Source organism: Mastacembelus armatus, chromosome 15, assembly GCF_900324485.2.
Source record: "Mastacembelus armatus chromosome 15, fMasArm1.2, whole genome shotgun sequence".
NCBI classification, from domain to species: Eukaryota; Metazoa; Chordata; class Actinopteri; order Synbranchiformes; family Mastacembelidae; genus Mastacembelus; species Mastacembelus armatus.
In genome coordinates, this window is record NC_046647.1 from 13,461,626 (window position 1) to 13,480,057 (window position 18,432).

Sequence of the window (18,432 nt, forward strand, 5' to 3'; positions counted from 1 at the left end):
TGTATATACCCTCCTCTTTTCTAGTCCATTATATGTAAGTGGACTAGAAAAAAATAAATAAAGTGACAGAAACGCGATAGCATTATATAAGGTATGTTATACCTTTAGCAGATATGTCCTTATCTGCCCCTTCAGATCGTGCAATCATCTCCTCGCCTCGCTGCTTCAGTGTCTCATAAGAAGGCTGCAGTTTCTCCAAATCCACAGAGACAGACTTATTCTCAGCAATCTGCTCCTTGATCTTCTCCACCTCCACCGAGATGGAAGGAGGCTGACGCAGGCGATCAGCGATCCGTTCCAGGGATTCCAGCATGGGGTCAATTTTATCATGGAACTGGTCAACAAACAAACAAAAAAATCAGTTAATATTTACCCTTTATATGGCAATATTACTAAAGATAGCTGAGAAAGTATTCTATATTCCTGTTACAGAAAGACATTGGAATTAAAACAAGAAATAAACACATAACACTAATTTGTAAAATCTATCTTGTAGACATACAGTAATGAAAGCGTTTTGGACTAACAAAACAAGATAGCTGATGACGATAACTATTTTCTAACATTTCAGAAACTATTTATTGATAAATCAATAATCATTATGAAAAAGAATAAAATAAATAAAGAATAAAATAAATAAAGAATAAAAGAAGATCAATCAACAGTAAAGAGCCGGTGGATGACTGCTCCTCACCTGGGTGGATTTGGAGATGGCTTCATCCAGAGTGGCAGCTCTCTGTTTCACATCAGCCTTGAGTTTGGTGTAAAGTTGGTCAGTAGCCGTGTACTTCTCTCTGATGGGAACTCCCTCCACTGGACTGAGTTCAAGTAGCTGAGGCCCAGTCTTATTCATCTTGTCAATGTGGGGCTTGTGCTCAGCAATCAGCTCCCTCATTTGCTGGAGAGGATATGACATATTTAGCTTTTCTTGTTTTGAATAGAAGTGTTGCAAAGGATCATTTGCTCCTCCTGGCTTCTTACCCTGAGTTCCTCTTGCTGCTGCCTGAGCATGTCGTACTCGATGGCAGGTGGGGGCAGCTGGCTGAAGGTGCTCAAGGTCTCCTGAAGCCACGGCCACATCTCTTCGTAGGTCTCCCAGAACTGACCGGCCAGAGACTGCGCTCGCTCCAGCTGCAGACAGCGCTCAGAGTTCAGCTGACTGATGATACCGTACTTTTCCAAGAGACTTTGGGTCTTGGCCTGAGTGAAAACCAAGAAGATCCTTTAACTTATGTGCATAATAAATAACTGCATGCATTAAATATGCAATAAATTCTTCTTACCTTCAGAATTTCTTTCTCCTCTGGGTTTTTGGTGTTCATGATGGCCTTTCCTGTTTTTACAATCTCATCCACAGCATCTTTGTGCCTCATGATGTCCATAGAGAAACTCTGGAAAACCAATGGAGTGAGTTTCACTGTACTTAAGTGTACTTTGATTAACACACACACAAACATGCACAGTATGACAGGCTAACCTTCTGGGCTTGGAGTTGAGCTGTGGTTTGGTCCTGCTCCAGCCTGATCTCACCCATTGACAGCAACTTCCTCTCAGCTTCAGACAGCCAAGCAAGTTCAGTATCTGCAGCCTGTTCAAACTGGAAACAGACATAAATACTCAATCTCGGATGAAAACATTTAAATTTGAAATTACAATTTACTGTGATTTTTTTTTCCTATTTAAAGTATAAGATAAAGCCCAGTGAGAAAAATCTCTTTATTAATGTCTCTGGTTTACCTGCTGTGATTTGAGTATGTCAGCGTTGATCTGGTCAACCTGCTCGGTGATGGTGTCACAGACAGCTTTGTACCGCTCATTATCCTCAGTCACCAGCTTTTCCACACCCTCACGAGTGTGCCAGGGTATCAGATCCAGGAGAGAATTGCTCGACTCATTCAGCTTGTCTATCACAGGTTTTTGGTCTTTGGTCTCCTTCAACAAGGCCTTGAAAAATTTGTATGACACATAGAAGACACCAGTTTAAGAATAATGATTGAACATATGTGTATTTTAAAACAAAAAATTATGAGAGGTATTTCAATTTAGAGGTTACATCTGGTATTTAGTCTAAGTATTTACTGGATAAAAACTGACCTTCTTTCTGCTCTGTGCATGACTGAGGTGCTCGCCCACTGGCTCCTGATCAGTAAAAGTGCTGATCTCAGCCTCTACTTTCTCTAACCAGGTGCTCAGGTCCTCATGAGTATGTTGCAGCTTAGAAGAGAGACTCAAGACACGCTCCAGTGTCTTCAAAACGTTGTCACTCATAGAGTTGATCTCAGCATATTTGGCTTTAATACCATCCAGTCTGCCTTGGATAACAACCACCTCATCACCTGGAAATTTAAAATAAATAAGTATATACAGTATGGATTTAAGGAGTTTTGTATGTCTGCTGTAGTACAGGAAAGTGCACCAAAGCTTCTTCTCATGTTACTATAAGGAAGAAACAAAATGACTGCATTTCAGGAAATGTTGAACTATTTCTTTGAATAAGTTGGCAAATAGGAAATGCAGACAATTTTTTTTTCATTTACAGTTCTGAGAAGAACTTAAAAAGGCCTAATGTTGAACTATCATTTTTGATGTGTGTTACAGAGACATAACTGTTTACTGAGATTCAGCTGTATACACCCCCCCATGATAGGAGAGCAATAAAGTAAGACATGCCTGTTGTTTGTTTTAGCAGCTCCATCCCATTAGAGATGGCCTGGTCAACATTCTTCTTCCTTAACTCAATATCACTTTGCAGTGCCTAAAAAAAGAAAAAAAAAACTTGGAAAGTTACAGAGAGTGACAAGAACCTTCCACTCCAAACAATGACAGACGAATCATTAAAATGAACTGAAACATGAACGATGCAACTTAAATGAAAGGACATCATGCTTGGCCTGAGGAGGAGGGTATACCCGTTGTTCGGCAAGCTGCTTTTCAAGAACATCAATTTTGAAGTCCTCCACAGACACTTCACTCAGCCGCGCGTGAACCTCACTGAGCCAGTTCATTAGAGCCACTTCATCTTCTCCAAACAGCTGGGCGTTTGCCAGAGCTTGGTGCAGCATATCTGCTTTCCTCCTGCATCGCTCCTGGAGCTCTATGTAACCAGCCTGGATGGCGTTGAGTTTGCACTGAACAAACTCCTTATCATCCACTGAGCTCACAGCTTTGAGCATCTGACCCAGACTGACGGCTTGAAACAGGTGTTTACTGTGATTCATAATCTCCTCCTCTAAGGCCTGACCACAGGAAATGGGAAACCAAGGAAAAATGACAGAAACAGAAAACACAAAAAATAAAACGTAAAGATGAAACTGAAGTTTAACAAAAAATTTGAATGGAAAATAAAGAAAAGCACAAACTTAAAGTAACAAGCAAAATGAGTGAAACTGAATTCAGTTGAACAGAACCAACTGTACCATAAAAAAATACCAAAAACAAACGTCAGTGATGGGAAATATTGAATTGTACCTTATGCTGCAAGATCTGATCTTCCAGCTTAGATGTCTCAGTGCCGATTGGCTCAGAATTAGCTAAGTGTTTCTCAGTGGCAGTGAGCCAGTCACTCAGGGGCTCCAGAGTCTCGTGGAACTGCTGAGTGACCACTAAGATGCTTTCCAGTTGCTTGTGTCTAAAATGTGATAATAACAACTGCAGTGAATTAGGAGCGCAGTACAGATTTCTCAAATAATATACTAAGAGTCAAGTCTATCTCTGCCTAACCTGTTGATAAATATCTATTGTATTGCCAAGTATCAGCAACATTTATTGCATTTATTTGAATAAATAACTCATAACTCATCATGTTTGTGTGAAAGTCAGAGCATGTACAATGCATGAAGGCTTCCAGGCCAGTTCATCCCCATATGTTGTGCCCCATGTACTGACTATCTTTAAAGGAATAGTCTGATATTTTAAATAGCTAATTGAGCTAATTTGCCCTGTTGCCAAGTGTTAGATGAAAAACAGGAAATATGAAGCTAAAGTTCACTAATTAACACATTATAGCCTGCTTGTTTAATGGGTATAAAATTTACCAGCTACGAGCTTCATATTTACATGAGTGTAATATCAGTTGTCTCATTAATTATTAGCAAGAAAGCAAAAAGTTGCATTTTACTAAACTGTTGAACTTCTCCTGGCAAACCCATCAATCCAACTGGGTGAAAAAAAAAGAAATCTTAGGAACATTTTTCATTAGTAAGTTAACTGAAGCAATGAATTCAACATAAGTGAAACAAATATGTGTTTCCATTATAGAGATTTATACAAACCTGTTTTCAGCCTTCTTTAGCAGAGTGTCCCACCTCTGCCCCAGGCATTTGATCTCTTTTGCAATCTTCTCCTTGTCCACAGACTCGGCCAGTTCTGCAACCTTCCCTCCCTCTTTTTTTATCAGTTCCACTGTCGGCTTTCGGTCATCTAGCAGTCTCTGTAAGAGCTGTCAGAGGTAACAAAGGAAGAGAGTTATTGGAGGCCTTTAACACACTCTGCAAGCATTGGTTCCTTTAACACACTCTGCAAGCATTGGTTAACACTGAAATTAAGTGTCCATTAAGCTAAAAGCATACCACACACACACTCCTGTTTAACAATGGGTGTCAATTAAATAAGATGAAGGGCAAAGCCTTAGTGTTGTGTGGACTTTCTAGGGTTGAAGTGTAAAGACTGGGTGGTGTGTTTATATATACAGCACCATGTGATACTGGCTTACTTTCTGCTCTTGTATCTGTGCCTTGACAACTTTGAACTCGGCAGAAGGAGGTTTCTGATTGGCCACAAGCTCTTCTGTATCAGTCAGCCAGCTAAGCAGGGACTCCAGAGCATCCTGGAACCTCCCACAGTGCAACAGGGCTTCGTGCAGCTGGGCTGAACGCTCAGCAATCTGCAGACCACAAAGTAAATATAGATGTTTCTTGTTTAAAGGCCAACTTAAACAACTCATCCAAGAATAACACTATAACAAAATGGATGAGTCATTCCACTACTGACATCTCTTTGTATTTTCATAATCACAAACTTTCAAAAGTAAGCATTAACCAGTCAGACTGGTAGTATATGATAAATAACCTTTTTATTAAGGGTATTCCACTTTGTGTTAACACCCTCCAGGTCATCCTCAAGCTTCTTGGTACTAGTGCCTTTTGCAGTGTTTTGGATCAGGCCCTGGCCCAGGGAGCTGATGTCTTGAAGCTGCGTCTGCAAAGGATCAATCTCCTCTTTCTGGAAAGCCTGATGGCAAATGGGACAAATCAATATTACTGTTCCAATTGTTAAAAGAACAATGATGTGCCTTTCTGTTATATTTGATGATGTTATAATGAACATAAATAAAATTGGATTATTCTGATTGTACAGTATAAAAAAAAGTTAAAAATATGCCAGGAAGTTATTTCACTTCCTGAGACATGGTTGCCACCACATCACATGAGGATTAGTGTTCAAATCCAGCTGACATAAACATCTCTCTAACCAGTCAGCAGTTTCTAAAAGGGCAGAGCACAGCTAACAGTTAAAGCACAGCTGTGCATGATCACACAGGCAGACATCCAGGTTGAGTTAGTGAGCAAAACCTAATTCACCCATCACATAATCATTCGTCAAGCCAGTAGCCAGGAACAACTGACCTAAAAGATATATGACTTAGTGAAATGTGCTAAATTCAAGCATTATTCAGGAATGAAAGAAGCAGCTATGTTTAGGCACCTGGGGGGAGAAATAACCCATAGCGTCCACTTCTGGACATGCAATGATGTCATTCAGTAAAGCCTCTATCTCTCCTGCATGCTGAGATGCCTGTAAACCCGTAGGTAGACAGGCCTCCACTGACTGTAAAAATTCTTCCAGCTCCTCCATGTTGTATTTGGATGCCCCTTGTGACACAGTACATGGTTTTGTTTGCTGGCTGCTCTCTATGGGTAGAGTTACAGAGTTCCCGTATGTCACAGGATGCGTCACCACCACATTCACCAACTCACAGTCGTCCTGTGATGACACATCCTCTAACAGCTCAGCAGTGGATAGCTCATCATAGTCTGTTATAGTCCTTGAACGCCATCCAGAGCTGTCATTTTGAGTTCTGGAGGCCGACCCTAAAGATGACCTCCCTGTTGAGTACTTGTATTCTCCATTACTGAGGGTATCCTTTTCATTTAGCTCACCCACACTAGATTTTACCTTTGGTGGCTCTTGGACTAAGCTGCTACTATGATAAAGAGAGCGGTTTTCCCTCACAGGTGAAAATGGAAAATCCTCCTGGCCTGAGCTGAGTGATCGCACAGTTTTCAGGTCCCCAGACATATGCATCGCCTCTGAAGACGACAGGCTCCTCGTACTGGGACCTGTTCTTTTCTGGGATCGATGAGCATGCCTCTCCCTCTCCACAGTAGGACTGTATAAACCTGAGTCCTCTTCAGATGTCAGTGAGCTGGTCATACTCTGCCCTCTCTTTCTGTCAATCAACTCCGGCCTCTCCACACTCCCGGAGCACAGGGTTCCACTGCGGCTGGCATACTCGCCCAAATTAGTGGGGGCAAACGTCCGCCACGACCTTCGATGATGTGGATGGTCCTTTTTCTCTCCTCCATGAAGTCGTGACTTAGGCACCACCATATCAGTTGCCCTGATTATGTTCCCATTGAGTTTAAGCCCATCAAAAACCACGCGCTCCTCCAGCAAGCCGGGTTTTCGATTTCGGAGCTCCAGTGAACTAGAAGCAGAGATAACTCCATTCCCACACAGGCTGCTGAGGTCTAACGTGCGATGTGTGTAAGGTAAGGTGCCTGTGAAATGCTTGGAAGAAATGCTGCCTTTAGAGCCAGAGTCTATCTGCTCATTTAGACGGACGGTGTCATAAATGGATCTCTGGGGCACATAGCAGTCATCAATGTTCAAGTCCTCCTCCTCTCCCTTCCCCACACAGGAAGGGTTTTGTCTGAGGCAATCTGGTCTGCTCAGTGGTTTACCCATGCTAAAACAATTGTCACTACATAGAAAAGATAAGAATGTAGCGAAATCCTTTGAGGTATATGTTGCTTTAGTGCACACAGAGTAATTTAAAAAGGAGCATAAGGTGAACTTGAGAAGGAGATGTGTGCAAACTTTGTCTTCTTAAATAAATAGTAAATGTTTCAATTTCTTTAAAAAAAAAAAATCAACAACCGATCATAGAGATTTTCTTTAAAAAAAAAAAAAAAAATTATGGACAATAAAAAGTTAAACTAGATCTTCAAAAAATAAAGGTTTTGGAAATACAAATATTACAAACAATGTAAAAGGAATTGCAAACAAATGAAAGGACAGTATAGCAGCTTCATAGTCTATACTAGTAATGAGTGAAAATCCAGTCTTTCAATACAGTCACCTATTCCCAAAATATTCCTCTTGGCTCTTCTTCATGCAATGCCAAAACTTAATCACTAGTCCTCTGTTCCAAAGTGCTTTTTCCCCACGGAAATCCTTGCAGCGTTGTTGCAGGCAAAAGGAAAATCTTCAGTGCAAAGTGAAAACATCCACAGATAAATCCAGTAGGCTCTACCAACAAATGTTCTGAGGAGAGCTGGTACTCCTGGATAAACAAAAAAGCCTGCCCTTTCTCTCTCATCGTTCCCTTCGGTATGACAGACACCCTCCTGGCAGAAGGTTTCATGCCCCGCCCCCACTCATTATTCAGACAACATCTGCCACAACTCCATTTGTGCTCAGAGCCGCTCAGGCACATGTTGATTGGTGGACACATGACCCTTCCTAATTTCCCCTTATGTGTGTATGTGCCCATATGACTTCACTCCTTTGCATCCTGACACACACATCACTTTGCTTTTGTTGTTTTTTTTTTTTCTTTCAGTGAATTAGGGAATAGGGAGAGCGAACGGTACACACCAGAGTTTCTACTTCATAAGAAGTACAAAAAAAAAAAAAAAACTTATACCAGCAGCAGCTCCCACTCTGATGACATCACACTATGCTGAAATAGATACACATTTTTCCTTTTTTCTCTCTTTGCCCTATGTTTTCTTCTTGTTGGCGGTTGCCGTGGACCCTGCAGATATTCTTAATTACTGTGGAATGCTGAGGGAGGCACAGGTCCCAGGTAATTTAACACCGACAGCTCTGCCAAGCGCATGAAGGGGCTTTTTATGTCCAATGACCGGGTTAGGAGAAGAAAGGAGGATAGCGGAGATAATAAGAGGAATTTATTTTTGTTTCCTAGAGTGTCTGCACCACAGTAGCTCAGAAAGGAGCTGAACAATCCAAACATCTTTGTCCACTTCTGCATGCATGAGAAGAGACGGAAAGAGGACACTGGGAGGAAGAGATAAATGCACATTTAAGATCTGGTGAGATTTTGAAAAATGATTACTCCAGTAATTTTCCTGGCTCATGCAGGTCCCTTTGTCCATATTTTCCCATTTATCCTCAGTATGTTGTAAACTTGAGGCGAGGACACATATTGTGGTCAAACAACAGAAGAAAAAAAAAGTCCTTTCAGTAGCACCACTCATCATCCTCTCCAAACACTCAGACACAGGGGAACTTCGAACCAAGTTCACTCAATCTTGATCTTCAGTATGACTCAAGATCATGAAAGTGATCAGGGATAAACGTGTGCACGTTATATAAAAATATACCTGAGAATGATCAATAGTGAGAAATAACCTTAACTTCATTTGTCTTTTCTGGATTATCAGCAGACTTGTTTGCATGGTTGCTAAAGTACAATTACTGCACATTTGTCACCATATGCAGTAGAGCCACAGAAACCCGTGTTATGACTGATTCAGATGTGAGAATGATTTTAAGCTGGTCTTATAGTATTTAGGGCCACTTGAGAGATGCTTTAACTCTTAGGTCTGTGTTTAAAAACAAAGATCACAAAGTTTCGATGAGGAAATGATGAAATCTCAGACTTGAGTATCAGCTATGTGGCAGTGAGAGTGCAGCACTACGTGGTCCCAATGACACTTTGCTCTCAACTTCAACGGACGGGGTTAGCTACAGCATGAATCAGAAGTTAGAAATTCCTTTTTGAATTTGAAGCCACACTGATGTAATGTCTGAGCAGTAAGAAAAGACACCCACACCATGCCCCCAGTAGTGTTGAGTCACTGGAGCTGCCCTTTAAGTACACATAAAGATACATACACCAGGACTTCCTGAGGCGAGCTACAACAGATCTCATGTGAAAAGCGAGAGTAAACACATGAAGTCAGGCATGTCTCTTTCAAAACTTGACCTAAAATGGTAACAGCACAATGAAACAAAGGAATCCGACCGCTGTCTTTCTCTGTTTATTTCTTTCTCACTAACTGCCAATAAAGTCCATGTACCTACAGCAACAAGAGTCTGTGTTATATTCTGTTTTCTATTATTTTGATAAATCATGTAATGTTTTCAAGCTCCAACACTGCTTTGCTGTTTTTTTACAATTCTCTTCTAGGAGTTACTGTAAGTAGTGGTATGAATGAGTATGAAGGGGGTTTTCCACCATACGCCCTCTGAGCCCAGACTGGTGACAGGACAATCATTTCTTTAATAGCTTTCCCGCAAGGCCTTTAAACTAAAGCACACCCTGGCACCCCCCACCCCTGCTACCCCTGTGATATTTTAATCTGTGTAACTCAACTGGAGATTTAGCTGTAGCCCTAATATGTGAACACAGCACCCTGTTAATTGAAAAAAAAAAAAAAAAAAAAATCCCTTGACCTACATCTTAGAACAGATCAGTGTCATTTGCTTATACACAGCTGTTTACATTGTTTTACTGTAACACAATATAATACTATAAATGAAGAAGTGTTTCATAATTTCACCCCTAAACTAGGTTAATCCTCTTCTGGAAAACTCCACAGGAATTTACAGGCTTTTAAAAATATTTTGCATCTGTCCGTAAATCTTGCTAATGGCTTCCCCCCTCGTTTTGTCTCTCACTCACACCAACAATAGCCTTTATAATTTTATAGACATTAAGAAGAGTCTGAAGAATTGAAAACAGACCATTAGTACAATTATAAAACTGTTGATGGTCTGTCATACTTCCTGATTACCTATATAAAATGTTTTGGACAAACATTTTAATACAATATGCTAATCTGTAGCTTTTGGATTATTATCTTTGTTAGTATTTGGGTATCTTTACACCAGCTATAAAATCTGTTACTGGTGTGTAACAATAAGTTTTCATAATTAACATCCTTGGGTCAACATGTTGAGAAATGCAGATCCATGTAGAATTAACCACAAACACATGGCACTTTAAACTCTGAATGGCATTCTGCTTTGTGAATCATACATGATCAGTGACTGAATTAGCTGGTTAAACAATGCGGTGTGTCTGCAACATTCAAGTCCTTATCATAGTACACTTACTAAATACGACAAGCTACTTTCATGTCACCAAAAGCCAAAAGCCTTAATCTTAATGGATGCTCTCCACTAAACAGTTGAGGAAAAGCAATATCAGTGTTCAGAGATCAGGATGCAGGACTAGCTTCATTACTGAATCAAGTGATGTCCTGCTGGCAACCACCTGGCTGCGATGGTCCATCCCTCCTGCACCATTGGTGCATATGGGCTGCAGCCCCTTTGTTAACAACAGATGCCGTGAATAAACCAGCAGTCCCTTGAGGACTGCCACGTATGTTGCAAGTGTGTTCAGTGAAGAGCCTGATGGGAATCTGTCCCAGTGCTGGACAGCATCTAAAAAAATATTGGTATGTTTCTGGAAATGTATTATAAACATGATTCATTAAGCCTGGATGAATTTAAAAATATAAGTGGGCATTTCTCGATTGCAGCCAAATTAAAATACAAAGGGCACAATTAATTCATTGATGATGCTTAGTGGAAAAAACACAAATCAAATAAATGCAATATATAATTTTTGCAGAAAGAAACATCTCCATGGAAACACATACAGCTCACACTCACTATGTGTTTCCATGGAGATGCATATAGTGTGAACTATATGCATGAACAAAGTTAAACAGCAGTGTTACTATGAGGAAATATTTAACACTGTATCTGACAATTGATCACATTATCCCTTTAGTCCCAAGTGTATTTTAAGTATGGTAAGATTGTGTCAGTTTAAAATTGTAGGGATGATGTTGTTAGTGTTACACCACTGGTATTGTTTGAAGATGAATTTGATAACAACCAAAACTGAAAAAAAATAAAACAAACAATGGTATCACTTTAATTGTTCCTCTATGGACTAGCCTGAAATAAATTTTAATTATCAACCTAATTTCCACACATACCCAGTAATTTTGTGCTGCAGCTTGTATTACTGTTATTAAAGGAGTTTGATTTTAACACTACACATAAATAGAAATAAAGACATATAGGGAGTAAACCCTTAGGATATTAGGACCAATGCAGGTCATGATCATAAGTTCATTACTAATGTGTGAAGCAAACTTAGTGTGTGAATAGATACAAAGTCCTGGGGAACAATTATATCATCGAGCTCACAACTGTAGCAACTCATACTGAGAGCCCCCCTGAGAGCACAGAACAAACTGGTGCAAATGTAATGTGGAGCAAGCTGTTAACATCAAACTATCACACATTCAATCACACAACTCATTCACTTTTTACCGCCAGAGGTATAAAAATTAAGCAATCTGAATTATGCATTTAGGCCTATACAATGTGAAAAATGTCAAACTGGGGACACCATACCTTGAAGGCCTCCAGCTGTTGGTTGATGACTTCCATTTCCATGCCAACTGCCTCCTGGGATGCCTCCTTGTCCATGGCTTTGCAAAGTTTATCTTCCACTTGGTGGAGTTTACTATACAGCTCTTCGAGCTTGGTGAGAGTACTTTGCACCTGCACCTCTCTGCCTTTGGCTCTGTCCAACAATTTACCACACTGTTTACTCAGAGCATCCAGATCTCTCTTCAGGCCTAGAAGATCGGGCGAGGACTCAGTCTCTAGCATTTTCTTACAGCTGTCTCCAGCATTGGCCGTGTTAGCCATTAACTCCTGCAGCTTAGTTACAAATCTCTGTATGTTGTCCTGTTGTTCTTTAAGAGGGGCCAAGTCAAGATCCACTGGAGCCATGCTGTCCAGCTCATCATCAAGATCTGTGAAACAAGTGAACATCTCACGGATGCTGTTTTGGAATTGCCCAATGCCCTGCAATTTACCCTCCAACACTTGGCACGTCTCGTCTAGTTTCTTGTTAAGCGTGCTGTAGTCTTTTTCGATGCTGTCAGCCTGCAGTAAAAGGTCTGTCACTCCATCAGCATCTGGAACATCTACTACAAGGTCCTTGGCCAAACTCTTCAGGTGCTCTATTTGGTTCTGCACTCCCTCTAAACTCTTATGTTGGGCTTTCATGTTAGTCAGGTTCCTATTGCTCTGTGCCTGCGCTCCTTGTGATTCATAGGCATCCACTTGCTTTTTAGCTCCCTCAAGCTGACCCTTTGCCTCTTTGTACATATCATTAAATTCTTTAACTGTGTGTGAGATCTTCTCCAGGGACTCCCTCTTGTTTTGCAGACCCTCCATTACATTGTCCACTCTTTTGCCAATGCTAGTCTTCTCCTCTTTTATAGCTTCAGTGTCTGTGCTGGCCACCTCAAGAAGGCTATCTGCAGCGGTATTTAGCTGCTCCACCATCCCTCTGTGCCTGTCAATATCCTTCTGGAGAGCTTTGACTTGAGAAATGGAGCTCTCAACAGCAACAGGATCGACGGTGAGTTTCACTCGACCCTCGCTTGCTTCACACTCCTGAATCCAAGAGCTGAGCTTCTCTGCATGTTCCTGATACTTCAGAGATCTCTGAAGGGCAGTCTGGAGTTTATCACCCTGCTCCACAGAGCTCTTCTTCACCTCCTCCCAGTTGGAACTGAGGGTAGTGAGCTGCCCCTGTAGGGCTAACTTTTCTGCCCCATCAGTGTTCTGTAGAAGCATCTCCCCTTCCTCAATGATTGTATTATATGCCTCCTCTTGTTCACTGAAAGCCTTCTGGAACTTACTGTGCTCCTCCAGGCTTTGTTGCAGGACATCTACTTTGGCAGAGACTGGCCTGGGCTTAGACTGATCCTGCAGCTTCTCACCCAGCCATGACTGGAAGTCTTTGGAGGTCTGATGGAACTGCTGAGAGCTGGCGAAGGTTGAGTTCAGCTGCTCGATCCGTTTCGCTAGAAGAAATGTGGCACCTAGTTAGAACCATTCTCTTAACCCCTTTTAACCATAAATGTGTAACTAACAAGTGACTAGGAATCTTATCGCAGGTGATTTTACCAATTGATTCTCATCAAATATAATTTAGCTAGTAGCCTAATTTAAACCAACTATACTAGATGCCAAATACAAAATAAGTTGTAAAACACGTAGAAAAAATAAGTTCATACAGTGTTGAAAAGAGTATGAATACACCATAACTGTTGGGAAGTTGTCAGAGAGTAAATATATTCTACAGTGATTCAACACAACCTGAATAGTTCAATTTCCAAACTTTATAACATTGTATTATTAATTTAAGTTAGAAGGCCAACCTGCTTTCTCTTCCAGCTGTCTGAAAGGTTTGCTGACACTCTCCAGCTGCCTGGCTAAGTCAGCTTTCAGATAGTCCTCAGTCACCATCGCTGTGAGCTCCATGTTGATGGCTTCAGCCTCCTTCAGCTTCTTCCTCTCCTCTCTCAGTTGACCTGAGATGTTATGGACATCCTCCAGCTGCTTCTTTACGGCATCAAGCTGTGTGCTGTAGCACTGATGGTTAGTAAGCTGATTCTCCAGCTGAGCAGCAGTCTGGCTGAGACTTCTCAGTAACTCCTGGAACTGCCCTGTCTTCACCACAGCATGATCAATGAGGCTGTCTCGCTGGTCCAGCTGTCCCGTGAGGCCTTGCCACTTCTGGGTGATGGCAGTGAGCTGCTCCCTCACCAGCTTCCCGCTCGAAGGGTCCAGGTTGTCTGAGGAGTTTAAGATGGCTGAGGCAGCCTCCTCGAGTTGTTCATACTGAGGTTTACGGCTCTTAAATTCATTCTGCAGGATCTAGAGGGGTATAAGATGAACATTACAATCACAAAAAACATAGGAAATACTGGTGCTGTGTTATACTGCTTCAAATTTTTCCCAACAACTTGCACCGTGCTTACCTGAACTTGTTGCTTCTGCATTTTAAGCATGTTGGGGTCTATCGAAAGGGGTCCAAGGACACTCATCATCAACTCCTTCTCTGACAGCCACTGACCAAGCTGCAGCTCAGTTGTTTGGAAGATGTCCAGATTCTTGTTGGACTGCTCCAGGTGTTGCTTCCTCTCCTCTAGCGAGCCACTGATATCTGCCCAAGCAGCATCTGAGCAGGAGGGCAAAACAGTCACACACAAGTCTGCATTAGTCAGCACAACCGCACGTTTGCATCCTCTGTCCCACTGTTCTCGTAACAAACCTCACACTCTGCGGGATTTGGCATTAAGCCAGTGTTAATTTACCTGGTGTGGCAGAGAGCAGGTACTGAGACAGGCTCACCTTCTGTTAACATGTACGTATGTGTTAGGCTATTTAGTTTTTTGTAAAAGCTTTTCAGTCAAACACCAGTGCCGTAATGACATACATTTTTCATCAGTGAGAATCATACCTCTGACAGTAACTGTGACGCAAATTACCAAGGGCCATCTGGACATAACACCTTGATGCATACCTATTTCTGCCAGCATCTGCTTCCATTTTGCTGCCTCAGGGGAGTTTGGATAAGTCTTGATCAAGTTGAGGAGCTTCTCTCTTAGCTTCTGGAGCTGCTGCTGCTTTTGCTTCATGCCATCTTCAAATGCCTGAGTATAAAACATATTAAGAAAGCTGAATCCTGTGACTTCATGCCCTATGACTTTTATTGAGCAGAACGAAATCTGTGCAGTTTTGAATATAATTGAATGTAACAGTTCAATGGTGAGTGTCAATGACACTTCTGTACCTTCTGCTGCTCAAGCTGTGTTTTCACTGAATCTTTCTCAGTGGCTGCTTTGTTCCATGATGCTGCTGTGTTTTTCATGTCCTTCAGCCACGTCATCAAATCCTGAGTCTCTTTTTGGGCCTCCTTCACCGCCTGCACCGAACCACTCAACTCTGCGGCTCGGCTCTTCAGGGTTTCCCCGAGGCTTGTGTATCCCTCATTGACGAATGAGATGTTTTGCTGAATTACCATCAGCTCTGAGGAAATCCAAAAGAAATTATATCTTGTACCAGGACTATACAGTCATAATGTCATAGTGCCATAAGGATGCTATGATAACATCGAGGCACTAATATGGTAGACTTTGGGTACTCTCTGTATGTTCAGAATTAGAGTGAGGAAAACAGGACCAATATGGGGATAAAATATCAATAAAAAAATAAAACTTAAAAGTAAAACATTATGTACAATGAATGTTTGTTCATCATCTCATAATCTGAACATACTGTTACCACGATTTCCCCTATTTGCTATTTGTTTGGCAAAGAGCCACCACAGCCATAGGAACTAAATAAACAACTAGTACCACTAGTACTAATACAGCAAACCACGTGTATTTACAAAGCAGCAACCACATACAGACTTGATTACCTTTATTGGTTAGGTAGGAATGGCTCACTGGACCACCACCATTAGTAAGAGCTGAAGCAAGGACATAAGACAAAGCTGGTGTGAAAAACAGGCAAACTGACTAAGATTGTTGGCAAAAGCTTTTTCCATGATCCTTAATGGTTAGTCATTATACATTTTTTAGAACTGCACCCAACACCATGCTTCCCATTCCACTGAACAATTTAACAGTGCTGTTAAGTGCACTCATGTTTACCTGACTTGTTAGGGGTCTTTGTTTTGGCAGGGGACGTGAGGAATGTGATGAGGCTGCACAGTGCTGATCCTTTGTTGCTCAGGTCTTGGACAGCTGGGCCTTTGGATGTCCATTCATCTAATAATCCCTGATTAAAGCATGATCAGAAAGATAAACTACATAATAGCATGTTTATTACAGGTGGTATTCATGACACATGACAGTAAAAACTGATGTCTGCAAAAACAAAAAAAGTTAGATGCTGATGATTTCTCTTCCTTAACACTAGATTCAGGATCTACGTCTGTGACTGTTTTCTTTAACATCTTGGTAAGAAGTTAGTCTTCCTACTTGCCAACATAGTGTTTCACTCCCAGAACTTTCCTGTGTGACCTTTCCTATTATTAGTTGGCAGGGAGAGTAGGAGAGAATGGGGAGTTAAGGGGGGACACACTTAGATATATCTATTGCACAACATGTACAAAAGATGTAAACATGTATTATGTCAATGCATTCTCTTCCAGCATTTCAAGTACCTTAGATAAAATATAGTTAGATTTATCTCCTGACTCACAGTGACTATCTGCAGGTCCTTTTCCAGACTTTCCTCACTGCTGCTTGGCTGCACTACAGGAACTTTCTCATTGGTCTCCTCTAGCCACTTGGTGAGAGCGTTGGCTGCACATCTGAACTCTCCCAGCTGATCCTGACAGGAAGATACCTCTTCCTCCCTGCAGTACACAAGAATCAGTCATATCATGCACACTACCAATATCAAGAAAATGTATGTATACCTACTGTATTTATTAAACCCAAAATACTGTCTTTTTCTCTTCAGTGTACTAACTTACTTTTCTTTGACAGTGTCTTTGAAAGTGCTGAAAATATTTAAGAGATTGTCCATCTTCCTCTGGACCTGGGCTTTGTTTCCATCAGGGTTTATTTCAGACAGCTCTTTGGACAGAGTCTGCAGCTTCTCCAAATCACTGGCATGCTCAGCCATCTCAGCTTTAGTATTCTACATTGAAATTATATCAGTCAGTCATTCCGTGCATTACAGAATTTAAATTTTGATGAACGTGTTACATTACTGAAAGAGACAAAATCAAACATTTATTTATAGGCGTAAACACCATCACTATTTTACTTACCTGCATTAGCTGAGACAGTTCATTGAAGGTTTTCCCTGGCCCGTCTGTCTCATGTAGTTCTTGGGAACGTTTCACAACAAACTGCTGAACTTTATCTGCAACCGTCTCAAACTGTTCCACCTTTTCTTTCAGTTGTTCCAGTTGGGAAACTTTTTGCTTGTGTTTGTCACAAGCATCAGAAAAGCGCTGAGAGAGAGCTTCCATCTTTGACTGCAGAAGCGCAGCAGCAGAAGGATCTGCTGTCTCCACAAACTTCTTGACCTTGGCTTTCATGGCTGAGATACTGCTCTGGCGACTTGCTATGTCCTGGTCTAATGCCTTCAAAAGTACAGGATGGAAAACAGCAAAGTTTAAATGAGGTAGTAAAATGGTTACAGTGCTGGTAAAAATTAAATCAAGCAACATGAAATAATAGCCCATAGGGGAAATGATGACAAGAATACACACTGCTTCTTTGCTGAGGATTTCTCCAATAGATGCAGAATCTAAGGGAATTTGTCCTTTCTCTTTCACGCTGGCCTCTACTCCCTCCATCCACCCCATCATCTCATCTAAACCATCCTGGACGCTCATGGAGCGGGTCAGCGTGATCTGCAGTTTCTCATTTCGATCACTTACAGACTTCGACAGGTTGTCATAACGCTCCACTATATCATCTGCAACAGATGGAAACAAATCCAGTTATGTTTAGAGCTGAACAATTTCTCACTGTTTGGGCGACATGGTGAGATAAACATTTCTAAGCAAAGCGGAACGTTGTTTGGCATTTATGAGTTTGTTAGGTCTATAATTTCGACAAAGGATTATAGTCACAGGGTTTTGGTAAATGGCTTCTAAGTGAAAGCCAAGAAAACAGTGATTGGGGAAAATGGACACAAATGAAACATTCAAGCAATACTGTATGTTGACAGCTTTGCTTATGACAAATCAAGTCTACGGGCTTTACACATTTTTCTTGTAATAAATAATGTGACTGACATTTTGCAGTGCTACAGAGGTTAACTTCAAGCTGTAGTTCAAAACACTTGATTTTTCAATGTCTGGCATATTTCAACTTGCTAATTTAAAGGCTTACAGGAAATACGAACCCCATCATTTGAGCATTAATAGAGAAATATGATGATTTAAATTCTCAGGTATTATGCAAACACTGCAAAAATCAGATTTTTCCTCTCACCTACTGTCTCCTGGATCTCATCTGAGTTGCTCAACAATTCTCCTTCAGATGTTATCAAAGACTCAGCTGTTTTGCGTAGTGTGTCAACAGCAGTCTGATGACCCATCATCTGACCTTGCAGGGTCTGCAGATCAATAGGGAAAAAAGAAGTCAGAAAAATAAAACTATATTCACATAAATACATCTCTTTTGTACACATTTACATGTTGTGCATTTCCCCAGCATGTTGGATCAAAGTTTAAAAACCACAGAGCGATGATGTGCAAGAACCTCTGGACAACATCCATGGGAGTCATTCCATAGATACAGTTAAACATATCCATCTGCCTCGACT

At 41.2% G+C, this 18,432-nt stretch overlaps 1 protein-coding gene across 8 annotated transcripts in view; it reads right to left on the bottom strand.

Moving 5' to 3' along the window:
* dst (dystonin) overlaps positions 1-18,432 on the bottom strand; it is a 91,937-nt gene that overhangs the window by 18,600 nt on the left and 54,905 nt on the right. For all 8 annotated transcript variants that reach the window (XM_033325556.1, XM_033325555.1, XM_026308867.1 and 5 more), the window contains 25 exons: positions 18,099-18,222; positions 17,369-17,577; positions 16,922-17,239; positions 16,622-16,788; positions 16,345-16,501; positions 15,792-15,918; positions 15,557-15,607; positions 14,927-15,162; positions 14,657-14,786; positions 14,112-14,311; positions 13,509-14,007; positions 11,683-13,151; positions 5,068-5,229; positions 4,712-4,882; positions 4,272-4,438; positions 3,469-3,628; positions 2,910-3,236; positions 2,671-2,755; positions 2,095-2,336; positions 1,738-1,944; positions 1,478-1,597; positions 1,284-1,391; positions 982-1,200; positions 695-898; positions 103-334 (listed from right to left, as the gene is read on the bottom strand). In XM_033325556.1, coding sequence (XP_033181447.1) covers positions 103-334; positions 695-898; positions 982-1,200; positions 1,284-1,391; positions 1,478-1,597; positions 1,738-1,944; positions 2,095-2,336; positions 2,671-2,755; positions 2,910-3,236; positions 3,469-3,628; positions 4,272-4,438; positions 4,712-4,882; positions 5,068-5,229; positions 11,683-13,151; positions 13,509-14,007; positions 14,112-14,311; positions 14,657-14,786; positions 14,927-15,162; positions 15,557-15,607; positions 15,792-15,918; positions 16,345-16,501; positions 16,622-16,788; positions 16,922-17,239; positions 17,369-17,577; positions 18,099-18,222 — 6,091 coding nt within the window. The remainder of the gene's footprint in view (positions 1-102; positions 335-694; positions 899-981; positions 1,201-1,283; positions 1,392-1,477; positions 1,598-1,737; positions 1,945-2,094; positions 2,337-2,670; positions 2,756-2,909; positions 3,237-3,468; positions 3,629-4,271; positions 4,439-4,711; positions 4,883-5,067; positions 5,230-11,682; positions 13,152-13,508; positions 14,008-14,111; positions 14,312-14,656; positions 14,787-14,926; positions 15,163-15,556; positions 15,608-15,791; positions 15,919-16,344; positions 16,502-16,621; positions 16,789-16,921; positions 17,240-17,368; positions 17,578-18,098; positions 18,223-18,432) is intronic.